The 14521-nt window shown below is 43.5% G+C and overlaps 1 protein-coding gene across 1 annotated transcript in view; it reads left to right on the forward strand.

The window, feature by feature from the left end:
- Vangl1 (VANGL planar cell polarity protein 1) overlaps window positions 1-14521 on the forward strand; it is a 52975-nt gene that overhangs the window by 8502 nt on the left and 29952 nt on the right. The window contains exons 2-3 of the mRNA XM_008834016.3: window positions 1408-1597; window positions 9293-9425. Of these exons, the coding sequence (XP_008832238.1) occupies window positions 1527-1597; window positions 9293-9425 (204 nt within the window). The 5' untranslated portion in view covers window positions 1408-1526. The remainder of the gene's footprint in view (window positions 1-1407; window positions 1598-9292; window positions 9426-14521) is intronic.

Genomic DNA, 14521 nt, shown 5'->3' on the forward strand with positions numbered 1-14521 from the left:
AAAATGGCCCCCCCCCCCCCCCCCCAGTATTGAAGATTCCTGGCTGTGCTGATTGGCATAGATATGATTTCCAGTCCCAGTTAATGCTCCCAGTTTCTCTCCAGACCTAGCTGTTGCTGGGGTCTGGGAGCCAGGACCTCCTCCCAGTTGGGGCTGGGGAAGGGCCTTTGCAGCTCCATTGTTTCCTTCACACTTATCTCCTGGGCTCTGTTTGCAGTTTCAGCTTCTGGGGATGGGAAGGTGGAATCCTGTTGGGCAGATGGTGCTGGAGAGGGGTGCAGGGAAAGACAGAACTTTAGGAGTAAAGGTTGAGCATGTGGGAGCTCAGGAATGTACTTGGAAATGTTTCCAATTTCTTTTTATTGCAAAGCAGTATTTGAGGAAAGTGGGAAAGGACCCAGGACCTGCAACTAATAAATCAACTGCTTTGCTTTTTGTGGTGTCCCCTTTTGATCCCTGCCCTTGCACAAATTATTTGATTGTAATCATAGTGTTGATTCAGTGGGTACCTGTAATCCTGTATCCTGCTTTTAAAATTTATTATTCTATCACAAAAATCTACAAAATCTTTGTAATTGTCATTTTATATGGATATGTGATATTTCTTTGGCTGATAAACCATATTTTCCCTACCTATTCCTTGGTTTGTGGGGTGGAAGCATTAACGTTGTTTCTAGCTTTTTATTACTATAGACAGTGAAGTAAACATGTTTTGTTTTTGTTATCTAAGATAAATTTCTAGGAGTTGAGGATTCTTTTTTTTAAGACTTATTTTATATCATGTATAGGAGTGTGTGCCTGGATGTATGTATAGATGTATACCACATATGTGCCTGGTGCCCAGAGATGCCAGGAAAGGATGTTGGATCCCCTGAAACTGGAGTTATGAATGGTTGTGAGCTACTATGTGGGTGCTGGGAACCATACCCTGGTCTTTGGTGAGAGCAGCCAATGCTCTTAACTGCTGAACCATCTCTCCAGCCCCAAATTGACCATTGTTAAAGAGACTGAGAGATTTTTTTTTTAAATTAACTTTTGGAAATGATGGCCAAATCACTGAAAATCTACTTCCCTGGCATTGTCTTTACAACCTGTAAACTGACAGTGGGGGCTGGGCACTTGTCTGGAGGTTGGTGTGAGGAGCAGCAGTTCCTACAGAAGGAGGAGAGTGTGTTCAGGAACTAAAACACCCTGTACCCAGGTCTCTACCATCTCAGCATCCATTTGGTCTCTCGGACACTCTCGAAGCTTGTCCCTGGGTGAGTGGAGCATTTAGCGGTTCACACTTTACTCTTAACTCTTATTCCATAATAGAGACTCTAGAGGGGAGGTGGCTGTTGTTGGTATATCTTCAACCCTTTAAAAAATGGCTTTGAAGATTAATCTCTCTCTTTTCTCCTTTTCTAGACTTTGTTCCTGTTGAAAGGTAGCTCCTCTGATTCCCACAAGGCTTTGAGAGCTCTAGGTGCGACTCGGCGTGGAAGGAGAAAAAGTGCCTGCCCCCTCATCAGAAGTTCTCTATTGCTATGGATACCGAATCCACATATTCTGGATACTCTTACTACTCAAGCCATTCAAAAAAGTCTCACAGACAAGGGTATGTAAACCATCCATCATTTAGTCCATTTTTCCATGTGGGAAGCCTGCAGGTTGGTAGGGCTTTCTATTACAGAACCAGTCTTTCAACAGCCCGCCTTCAGGGCTGGGGATGCTGGGCGGTCAGTCCACTGGTGCGTGAGAAACCAAGCTGTAAGAGAGCCTGACATGCTCTGGGAGTAACTACACTGCCAATTTACATTTTAGAGCCACCATTAGAGTTGATGACCTTAATTTCTCACAATTGGTTTTAAATTAAAGTTTCCCTTGCAGTGGAAATGTTTTTCATTTCTAAGTACTTCTCATAGATGTCAGTTCTCCCAAAGCTTTACCAATACTATAAATGAAAGATAAAAAAAAAAAGTGGTAATTTGTTGTTTCACCCTAAGCTGCTGACTCATCATCCATTAAGCATCTGCCCTGAGGCTCTCAAGCACACCACCACACCGGTATGCTGGTATGCTGGGTGTACTCTGTCTGGCCTGGCGCCTGATTTCTCTTTTGACTAGTCTTCCAAATGAGCAAGGCTAGGGTTTGAAAGCACTGTCCTGGGTGATAGGGCCAAATTCCCCCTCCTCTGTAGATTGATTAGGCCTTGCACTGGTACATTCTGACCTGCAGAATGCTTGCTGAATAGAGGAAGGAATGAATGAATGAACGAACAGATAAATGGTTATTAGGTGGTACTGACTGAATGGGGTACAGCTGGTGCAATTGTAATGCTGCCACTTAGTTTCTTCCTCTGTGAAGCGGGTACAGGGATCTCCTCCTTCCTGGGCTGGTGAGGACTCAGTGAGGTGATAGATGCAAAGCATTTTATGCAGCACATAGTAGGAGGTCTCTCACTAGTGACTGTTAATGCTATTAACAGTCTTGGTATTTCAGCACCTGAGTTCAAAGCTAATACCTGCCCCCAGCTCCAAGGCCCACCTGTGGCCACAGCTGTGTGCTGCACAGACATGGTGACTGTCCTGGTGTTTGCTGCTCCCACTGAGCAGGTCCCCAGACAAGCAGCTGCATGCAGAGTGAGATTTTGTTTTGTAAAACTGCAATAAGATGTATGTGTTTCATAGGGCCTCTATGGCTGTACACACTTTGAAGAGGTCCAGAAGTGTGCTTTCCAAGCTCCCAGGAGGGGCCATCCTCAGGGAAGGGGATCTTGGCAGTGGTAACTAATGGGAATTTTCATTTATACTATATTTGCTTGTACAAATGTGTAGTTTGTAATTTTTAAAAAAGTGAATGGATGCTGGGCTGGCCATGATGGGGTATGCCTTTAATACCAGTGCTCAGGAGGCAGAGGCAGGCAGATCTCTGTGAGTTCAATGCCAGCCAGGACTATGTAGTGAGACCCTGTCTCAAAAAAGAAAGACAAAATATGAATGGGATAAAAGTATAAAGGAAAGATTCAAAAAATTAACATTCATGAGAACACAGTATTTATAAAATGGTATTAGAAAACTGGATAATATAATAGTTAAACATATGTGATAAGATGGGTATTAAACATATTGAACTGTACCCGTCTTGAGTATAAGATTCCAGGTCATACTTTTTAAAATTGTCCGTTATTTTCTAAATGTTCACATATTGCTCTCACAGTCACAGAAAGGTGGTGCCCTGCGCTGCGGCCCAGGTCAGCCTTTCAGTGGAGGTGGAAGGTACTGGGTATGGGTGCTACAGGAGCTGGGTACAGAGCATGCAGTGACACTCTACAGCCCAGATCCTGAGAAAGTCAGAACTTCTCCTGGTTTTACAAATACTCACAGATTTCTACCAGTGGTTTAACTTAGCAGATTTGTTATAAAGTACCCGAAACAGCTGTTTTCAAATATCAGCTTTTGGGACCTAACTGGAAAAAGCAGTTCCCTTGTCAAGGTGCCAGACTTCCTCCTCCATAGACAATGACAGAAGTAGGAATTTGGGGTTCCTGTGGCATTTGGGGGTGAGCAGGAGAGGATGGCTTGCAGAATTCTGAATGGAGACAGCTTATAGGTTTTGTCTGTTCTTGTATCCCGAATTCCACACTTCAGGGCCCATTTCTGCTTGCTGCTGCTTCCTCGGGCCTCCTGGGGACTCAGAAATGGATTCTCCAGAGCTGTTATGGGAACTTGAAGAGACTATAGCTTTCAATTAAGATGATATACAAAACTTTTAGTGCTTTCTTGATCCCTGGTGGAAAGTACTTGGCAAATGTGAATTGGAGCTGAGGCCTTTCATCAATTGATCAGGAATGTTGTAGAATGCCTGTTCTGAGGAGGGCTGAGAGACTGAGGCTTTCCCTCAGTTGATTAGAGAATACTGCCGAATGCCCATTCTGGGAGAGGCTGAGTGAGGAGGATGAGCCTAGGGATGTGTAGGTACAGTTGATGGTTTTTTGAACACCCCACTCCTCTTGTGCTGAATTGTCTGAGGGACAACCAGGAAGACATAGGAACTGTGGGGTGAAGGTTGTAATCCACACACAGTAGTTGTGCCGGAACGCCCTGCCAAGGCAAAAAGAATGCTCAGCAGTGACGGAAGCCTTTGGAGGGAAGAGATCAGGCCTTCTCGTCTCAGGAGTGTGGTGCTGGGAAAGCTGCTGTGCTTGATTCATGAGGAGTTTAGGTGGAAGAGTAGGAAAGGGCAGGGACCTGGTGTTTTGGTAATTTTAGCACTACTCCAACTCAGAGATGAATAACGAAGTGCCTGATGACACTGATTGTCTTGGAGGACTGGCCAGCATCCAAACAGACAATAGCGTCTCTTTTCTGACAGAGAGGTCACTGATCTGGTTTTGTGATGCCTATCGTCCCCAGAGAGTGTCCAGTTAGCTTGTTGGGAAAGTGGTGTAGACTTCAGCCGACCTCGGCTAGCCTGATGATGGGTTCCTGATGACAGCAGCTGCTGGTAGCATTAAGCACCTCTTTGGGAATACCTGCCAGGCCTCTCACTCTCACTGTCTCCCATGTTCACAGCAGTCCCCGAATAGTGGGGGTGGGCGGCCCCATTTTGCAGGTGTGAAACTGAAACTGAGGCACAGGGAACAACATGGCTGCCTGAAGCTGCCAGGGTAGTAGGACCCCTCAGCAAGCTTCAGGCTTGTTGGTCCTTAGGGTGGGAAATGCCACCTTTGAAAGGAAAATGAAGGGTTACCGGTGTGACTAATGTATTAAAATGCATTGTTCCAAAGGGTTGCCCTGGCAGTGGAGGATTCAGAGGCCACTTCAGAGCCAGTTTGTTCTCCACCCACCAGGGCTGAGAGGAAGCAGCCAACAAGGCCTAGCAGTCCACAGAGAGGACAGGTAGTGGGTGGTAGCAGAGGAAAGGGAGGAGTAACCGGTGGGACGGCTTTCCCCACATAGAAATAGACAAACAACAGAACAGGAAGAAATAGTCTTCGCAGGAAATGCTGACTGTAAATGGGAACAGTATGAGAATCTCTGGAGTTCTGGCTGGAGTGAGGGTGTTACAGCAGCTCTCCAGGGCTCAGCTCCCAAACTGCCTAAATAATGATGCATTTGCCTGCGCACATAGGTGCCTCCTGCAAGCTGCCACTTGCCCTTGCCACCCTCTCAAGCACATGTACACAGATGTGCACAATAGACTTAGCTTTACACAAACAGACTTATGTTCGTTCACTCATATGGGCTGATGAAACAGGAAGACAGATTCAGAGATAAAGATACAGATTCTAATGGATAACATGGCTGCCCAGCAAGAGCCTTCAGGTGATCCTGATCACTTGGGCAGAGTTCCAAAAACATGAGTGCATGTGTTCTAATACCCTGCTCATTGGTTTAGTGGACTGTTCATTCCCCCGGTCTCTTAGAAATTCTTAGACATATCTGCGTTGTTGAGGAACCTTCTCCCACAGGATACTTGGCAGCCACAGATGTTTCTAAGAGTTTCAGCATCTGTTTGTTTTTGGAACAGGGTCTTACGTGTCCCAAGCTGGCCTCAACTTGCTATATAGCCAAGGATCACAGGTGTGCGCTACTGTGCCTGGTTTATGTGGTGCTAAGGATTGAACCCAGAGCTCGGTGATGCTAGGCAGGTACTCTACCAACTGAACTACATCCCTAGCCCTATGTTACTGCATCTGGAGCTACAGACTTGAGTGTATGAGTACATTCTGTAGTGAAATGGCCTCTTGGGAGCTTGTAATTCTGCAAACTAGAAAGCACTGGATAGGCAATAGTGTTTTTCTTGGACACCACCGGTAAATCCTGGCTTGCCTTGGAGACCTGCCCGAAGCAGTCATGAGCGATGATTTCTGTAAATGCTGTGTGGTGTGTCTTACTCCCTTCTATAGTGAGACCGGTAGAAGGAGCAGCTCACCCCGTGCAGGGCTGGTGCTGAGATGACAGGACTGCTCTCTGTTTCCCCTCGTTCCCCTGGCAGCCCCAGTTAGGCTGCAAGCTATCCTTCATCCATGAGATAATTTTAAAACAACATTTATTTTTATTTTTATTCATGTGTGTGTCTGTGTGACTGTATACAGGTGTCCATGAAGGCTAGAAGAGGGCATCAGATTCCCTGGAGCTGGAGTTACTGGTGTTTATGAGCTTTCCCATGTGGGATCTGGGAACCGAATTTGGGTCCTTTGGGAAAGCAGCAACTACTCTTAACCACAGAACCATCTCTTCAGCCCCACTATTTTGATAAAGAAGCACTGTGCATTGTAACATTACACAACTGAACACACTATGGCACCCATGATTGAGCCCCATTCTCAAGGCATTTCATACATAGGCAGACTTCTAAGCAGGTATTCCAAGGACCTCCCCAAGAACAGCTGGGTGACAGAGTCTTGGGTAACATTTCCTATACTGCCTGCATCCTGATCACCTGGGGTACTGGTGGGAAATGTAGCTTCCTGTTGCCTCCCTTCCAGACAAATTCTTTGGGGGTAGGGACCAGCCAGCCTTGGTTTGTCTGCACATAGGGGTTGAGGAGCACTGGTGCAGTTTCAGGTACTGAAAGATAGTGTCTTCCTTAGGTTATCAGATAAAAAGTTCTTATCAGGGGAGTTGTGAGACAAAGTTGTGAGACTGGTCATTCCCATCTGAGTGCTCTTGAGTCCTTTAAGAGCCTGACTGGGTAAGCTGGGGGTAATGAGCTGTGGTTCTTTCAGTCTGAGTGCGTCCCACCTACTTTCCGCCCTGGAAACTGGCAGGCAGTGAAAGATTTTGGATTTCCAGTGGAATCTTTGCTATCATGGGATTTGACCTGTGACTCTTGTGAATAGAGAACCAGGTTAGCTAAGCCTGTGACTTGGCTGATGGCCAAGAGGAAGGGAATGGTATTGTTCAGGGACCATCTAGCAGGCTGCATGTGGGACCTGGTGGAGTAGCAGTTCTGGACCCGGCCTGTCATTCTGACAACTAATCAAGCTGGAAGGAGGGGGATCTCCCACACTGCCTATTGTTTCTCACAGGGAGGAAGGAGGGGAATCTCCCACACTGCCTACTGTTCCTCACAGGGAGGAGTGTGCTCTTGAACTGATGGTGTTGGACAGCCCACAGCGTTGGCTATTCAATCATGACTTCCAGTGTTAGCTTCAAAGGTGTATTTCATAACGCTAGCAGTGTGACCTTATAGGGGTGTGAGGATGAGTGCTGGGAATATGTACACTATAAAATCTCCAAATTGGGAATATTTAGGAAGAGGAGGGAGGAGGGGAAAAAAGGCAATAGGGGTGACTATGACCAAAGTACATCCTATACGTGTATGAGAAATGTCACATTTTATATAATTAAAACCCATTTTATATAATTATGTGTGCTAGTTTTTTTTAAATCTCCCAATTATTGTTCGAAACAGTATAACATGATGGCTTTGAATAGAAGTGGTGGCAACAGATTTGGCTTTGGTTCCTACTCAGTTACTTAATACAACTTTTGGGAGGCACTTACTGGGAACCTTAGTTCCTCCTCATCTGTGAATGGGACAGTAATACTGGCCTCAGAGTCACTTTTTAGGATTGAATGAAACTAATAGAGACAAACACTCAGCAAAGTGCTGTTTAAATGGGATGAGAAATGGAGGATTGGCGTCGCTAGATACAGCTCTGGGTGAACAGCCAGATTCTCTGCTTAATCAACTGTTTCCCTGGTTGCCTGGTTAAAACAAAACATGGAGCTAACCAAAACACATCTATGTCTAGTATGTGCTAGGGATGCAATTACTGTCACTGAAAAGCTGTCTACCCCTTGCTCCTAGAAAGAATTCTCTACTGCTCATCCTGGGGGGATGTTGCTAAGTTAGAAGTTTGACCAAAAAAATAAATCTGCCATGTGGTAGTTTTTGTTTGAGTTTTTTTGTTGTTGTTATTGTTGCTAAGTGGTAGGTTAGTAGGAAATACATGTGTGGTGAAGAGGGTCTGATGGCATGCTCATGAGTCTTTTTATGCCTCTTTCTCCAAGATAAGATGCTGTGCTTCACAAGATCAGACACCCATCTTCACTGCTAGGAAGTAGTTGCAGCAGTAGCAATGGCTCCTGTGCATTGAGCACGCATTCCACACCCCTATACTGAGCATGTACATTTTCCCTTGTTAGTGTGGCAGGATCATGCCCCCATTTCCCACACAGGGAAGACTGAGGTTCCAGAGATTGAGTAACCTGTACAAAGTCACGCATCTAACAGGGCAGTTGGAGATCTATTGTCTGCAAACTCTGCATACAAAATGTGGAAACCTTGAGAATGAGAGCAGGTGGTTACAGGGAAGACTGATGTCAAATGGCTCATGGGGACAGGAAGCCAAGGGAACACACTGACTTTGGCCACTGCAGGGCTGTCCTGGTGTCACTTTCCATGGGTGCTTGTTGACCAGCTTGTGACCTCTGAGCTTGGCCACAGTGCCTGATTCCTTTTGAAATTTCAGGACTACAGCAGGGTGTCCTCTGACTGTCTCTAGAAGACCACCCAGAAAGCACATGTAGAGTCAAAGTATACAACAGCCTGCTTTCCTAAGGAGGTCTGAAAACACGCACCCCTTGGGGTCATTTGTCCTTGCCTTCTTTGTTTCTATATATGCTTTTGAGTTTACATAAAACTAGGGGAATGACATTTTTATCTTTTTATGTTGAATTTGTAAGAATGAAAAGTAAAAGTAAGTGATTCTCAGTCCTGGTTTGAGTTTCCTTTCCTTCTCTTCTTGTCCAAAAGTGTAGAGTGACATTGTGTCTCAGTTTTTTTGTTTTGTTTTGGTTCAGTTTGGGTTTTGTGGTGTTTTTTTTGTTTTTTGTTTTTGTTGTTGTTGTTGTTTTTTTAGAGGGGGGGCTGGATCAAAGCTATGATACAATGCAATGTTCTTCAAGTGAAAAGAAAAATTCCCAAGAAATTAATTTAGGCAAACTATCACCAAATAACTGAGTAATTGTTAAAGTAAAATGTGCCTTAGCTGCAGAAACTCTAAACTTAGGCACTGAAAAAACGTGATCACAGTTGATAGAAGAGTGACAGTCTGTTTTGAGTCTTGGAATGGTAGAAAGAAAATACTAAGGAGACAGTTAAAGATCAGAGTACTTGCAGCTATGGGAGTGGGTGACTGTTGATGCTGTGTGTGTGTTTATGTCTGTGTGTATTGGATAGGCATAGAATTATCCAAAATTCAAAATAAAACTTATATTTTGCTGAACTAGACAGTAATGAACATGCATAAATTTGATACCTGACTACCGGGAGTTTTTTGTTGCCCCCCTCTTCCCAGGGAAAGAACGAGAGACAGACACAAATCACCCCGGAATAAAGATGGCAGAGGGTCAGAAAAGTCTGTCACCATCCAAGCTCCCACTGGAGAGCCCCTGCTGGCAAATGACTCTACTCACACTGAGGAAGTTCAGGTAAGGATCAAAGGTGCCTGTTAGGCTGCCACTCAGCACAGCCTCCTTTCTGCAAATGTTTTCCTAAGTCTTGTTGCAGTATGTTCTCTTGGGTTTTTATCTTTGTTTTTCTAACATGTTAATGAGTTTATCTATGGCTGGTGGTTTTCTTGTTGGTCTAAGAACAGCCTCTCCCACCACTGGGTAGCTTGGGGGTCCTTCTGAAGTGTGATTGGTTGGCCTGTTTTGAATGATGTTAAAAAGAAGCCAGCTCAGCTGATGACAGGTCAGGAAAGGGAAAAGTTACAGGCGAGAGTCTCTGGAGGCTCATTCCAAAAATGGAACAGGACTGGAGAGGGAAGGAAACTCCCTCTCCAGAAAACCAGAGCAATACATGACATTGTCATGAAGAGACAGCCCAGCAGCAAGATATATGAAAGAAACAAGGGCTTAGCACTCAGATGCAGGTATGGAAATACAAATGAATGAGATACCTACTGAGTTCAAGATCAGAGGTAAAAATGTATCCAGAAAACTTGGGGATTAACGGTCTTTGGGGGTACCTCAGTCTCAAGTTTATGGATGGAGCTGGGGCAAACTGGAGAATGTTTCCTCTGTCAAGGGACAGTAGCTTCTGTGCTCCAGACAGTTGCTGCCACTCAGGATACAGGGACTCAGTGTTTCTAAATCTTGCATGTTTAAGAAATGTTGGCATTAAAAAAAAAGAAAAGAAATGTTGGCATTAGGACTTTATATGAAGCCACTCAATTTAAAAATATTGACACTTTATCACTTTAAAAAAAAATGTGTGGGTTCTTCTCTGAGTCCCAACTGTCTGGCAGCCTAGTTAATTTAAATAAACATCTGAGCTATTCTCAGAAGCATGTTTGCACACCCTCTGCATCTCCTGAAATGTTTCATGCCCAGCCTTGCCTCATAAACAAAGCAGTGCGTGAACAAACAGCTGTAAAGATATAGGAATATAGATAAGCATACATCTATACACACCTGTGGGTTCACATAGATATGCATGCGTAATCAGATAGGTGGATGGGAACTGCAATTCCTTTGGGACCCAAAACTATGTTTATAGGTTGAATATGGGTTTTGTTCAGCAGTGTTTTACTGGGGGTTTTTTTTTGGTCTTTTTGAAACAGGGTCTCCCTGTAGCCAGGCTTGGCCTTGAACTCACAGAGATCCACCTGCCTCTACCTCCCAAGTGCTGGGACTACAGGTGTACACCACCACACCCAGCTGTTTTAATGTTTTAATGTTAATATTGATACTATTTTACTACATGCCCTGGCTTAGGAGAGTGGTGGTGGTGGATGGATGGGTGGATGGATGGATGGACGGATGCGTGGGTGGGTGGATAGATGGGTATGGCCTATTATCCATCTTGGGACTGGTTAACTGATGGATGGATGGATGCGTGGTGGGTGGATAGATGGGTATGGCCTATTATCCATCTTGGGACTGGTTAACTCTTAAGGGCTTCAAGGATCTGGTTTTTTTCCTAAAAGTGGGTTCAGAGCTGCTGGTGGTCCAGTTTCTTTGCAGCACTTTACACTTTGAACTCACTGGGAAGAGCACTGGGAGGCTGTTTCTCTCAATAGCCATGTAGCCTTGTTGCAGATCAAGGATTTGGATTAGAGAAGTTCGGATACTTTTTTTTTTTTCTTTTCCTGAAGACTTCAAGCTTTAGAAAAGTCTTTGTACATCTATACTGTTTTAGACAAAGATGTGCATGGATTCTTAAAATGGATGCAGATCTAGTTGAAAAGTCTTTGGCAGGAGATTGGTTGAACAGCTCAAACAGTTTTAAATAACAAAGTATCCATATGACAGTTGCTGAATGGTTATTTTGAAGCTGATTATCAGCCACATACACAGAATCCAGTATTTGTTGTCATTGAGTATTGCGAAGCAAAGTGTTTTCTGCAGCCTGTGATATGAATTCCCCTTATATTAAAGCAGGTTGCATGTCTTGGAATTTTTCTCTTGCTGTAAATTTCTTTTCTTTTTAAAAATTGGCCTAAATTTGCACATGAAACAAACAGATCTTTAGTATACTCTTTGATAAGTTTCAACAGATGAACACACTCATATAACCCTCGCCACAGGAAATTCTCTTAGGCTCTTCCTAGTCACTCCCTACCCCCATCACCACCTCTCTAAGGCAACCATTGTTTTGATTTCTATCTCTGTAGATTAGTTTTGCCTGTTTTATAATTCAGTATAATTGGAATCATATGAGTTTTTCCCCCACTTAGCATGATGATTTTGATATTTATCCATGTTTTATGTGTTTCAACAGTTCATTCTTTATTATTTTTGCTGACTGGTAGTCCATTGAATTTACCACAATTTGTTCTCCGATCTCCCTGTGGGTGGACATTTGAGGTGCACACATTTTTGCCTGTTATGGATTAAACATTCTTGTCTTCTGTGGACATGTATTTCCATTAACTTCAGGTAAAATCTGAGATTTTAATTGCTAGATAATATACCTAAATATATGTCTGAATTACTATGAAAGTGTCAGGCTAGTTTTCTGGAGGTGTTAAACCATCTCACGCCACCACCAGCAGCCCCCAGAGCCTTGGCTGCTTCTAACTGGTTCCTATAGTAATTTTTCCCATGCTCTGTGATACTTCTGACTTCCCAAGTTGATGGCCTACACGTTCCTAGGTTGAGATTTTTACCATCCACCCCCAGCATAGCCCATACATTTCATAAATCATAGTGGGTTTTTTTTATGATAAAGTTTTATTTATTTCTCTTGATTTTAAAGTAAATACAGTTTTATTAATTCTTTGAGAATGTCATACATGTATACAATATATTTTGATCATATTTACTCCTCCAGATCTGCTCTCTACCTTCCCACCCTCTCCCAACTTCATTTCTTTTTTTTTCCCGTAACCCACCAAGACCAATTTGTGCTGACCATATATGCATTGCTTTGGGGCTGTAGACTGGATCATGGCCAACCTACCAGGGGTCATACCTTTAAACAAAACTGACTCTCCCTCCCCCAGAAACCATCATCTGTCAGTAGCTCCTCAGCTAGGAGTAAGAGACTCCTGAGCCTTTCTCCTCCATGCTAAAATGTTGACTGACTTGATCTTGTGCAGGTCTTATATAGTAACCACAGCTGATAAGAGTTCATGAGTACAGTGGTCCTGTCATGTTAAGAAGACACTGCTTCACCCCAGTCCTCCCTAACCTCTGGCTCTCACAATATTTCCTCCCTCTCTTTGACCATGATGCCTGAGCCTTGAGGGGGAGGAGATATGATACAGATGTCCCATTTGTGTCTGAGCACTCTACAGACACTTACTCTCTGCACTTTGACCAATTGTGAGTTTCTGCATTAACCACTGTCCACTACATAAAGAAACATCTTTGATGATATAACTACACTAATCTATGTGTAATGTATAGAGATACTGATTTAGAGGTCAGTTTGATACTATGTCCATTTAGTAAAATAATAATAGTAAGTTTACCCCTGAAACCCACAAACTCCCCAACCATGGGCTTTTGGCCAGATTTACAGTATAATGCATGTCTCCTCCAGAGAAGTAGGCCCTAAATCCATTCAAACAGTGATTGGTAACCCCCATAATATTCATGCCACTATTGCCCCCATAGGCATATGGTATATAATAATGACCCATACCAGTCATTATTATAACTATCAGGGTTCACTGTTGGGCAAGACTGTTGATGACTATTTTGCCCCAGCAGCCTACATAGTATTTCATAGCACCTTCCAGAATTGTGAAAGCTAGGCAGCAGAGAGGAAGTTTCCTGGTCAGTACCAACTTGATTTCTCATGTCCTATGACCAAAGTGTGTAGAGTCATCAGCAATAGGATCTTACCATCAAGTTCTGGTGGGCAACCAGGAGCACTGGCAATAGTGTGTATTGTTTTGGAATATTCAGGATGCTCCTGACCAACAGCTCAAGGAGATGTATCCCACATCTGGCACTGGGCTTTTTATTTGGCAACCTATGGCTTCTGGGAGAAACATTATCCCCTATAATGTTAATATAAGGGTAACTCTAATTAAACTATTTTTTTAATGAATCCATCTATGTATAAGGAAGTTATAAAATAGTTGGTTTCCATATGGCTTTTTCAAATACGGTTAGTTTAGCTATCCTTCCCCAGTTCCTTCCTCTGGCCTCTTCTCCCGTCCCATCCCTCTCTCCATGTAACCCCCCCTCCATTTTTCCCCTTTTCCCCTTCATATCACCCATGTTCTATTGTCTCCTACATATGACTTTTCTTCACCCTGGAGTCTACAGGTACTCCAAGTTAAACACACAAACCCAGAGATTCAACACCAGGATCCACATGTGATGAGAACATGGTTTAGGATATGAGTCATCAGTGTTGCTAGTTTAACTCCGTTTTTCATGAGCTGATGCCTTCATTTCACCCATTTTGCCACTATATGTGACTGTTTTTTTCTGAGTTAAACCATATACTTAGATCTCTGAGGCAAAATTTTTTTGGAGCCTACATGGCTTTCTGGTGTTCTGTTGTGCTTTGGAATGGAGCTCTAGTTGCCAATGAAATGACAAAAGTGTTTGAAATCCTAGCAGCTGGATCTTGTTAAATGAATAGACAGTGTCCTAGCGGCAACTACCTCAACACTTAAGTAGAGAAAAAGCGAGGGAGTCAAAGATATAATAACCCTGGTTATTTCTATGCCCCTCAGTCTTTAGTTTATTATGAAAACATGTTTTGAAAGAGTTTTTGTTTGTTTAACTTTTTTAAAAATTTATTGAGAATTTGGGGGCTGGAGAGATGGCTCAGCAGTTAAGAACACTGACTGTTCTTGCAGAAGACCTGGGTTTGAATCCCAGCACCCACATGGCAGCTAACAACTGTCCGTAACTCCAGTTCCAGGGGATCTGACAGCTTCTTCTGTCCTCTATGGGCATTGCACGACACAAGTGCACTTACCTATGTGCAGGCAATACACACATACACATAAAATAAAAATAATAAAATATTTTTAAAAATTTGTTGAGAATTTCATACATGCATATAAGGTGTTTTGATCAAATCCATGCCCACTCCCTCCCCTCCAGCTTCTCCC

Source organism: Nannospalax galili, unplaced genomic scaffold (assembly GCF_000622305.1).
Source record: "Nannospalax galili isolate Female #2095 unplaced genomic scaffold, S.galili_v1.0 scaffold475, whole genome shotgun sequence".
Classification (NCBI taxonomy): domain Eukaryota; kingdom Metazoa; phylum Chordata; class Mammalia; order Rodentia; family Spalacidae; genus Nannospalax; species Nannospalax galili.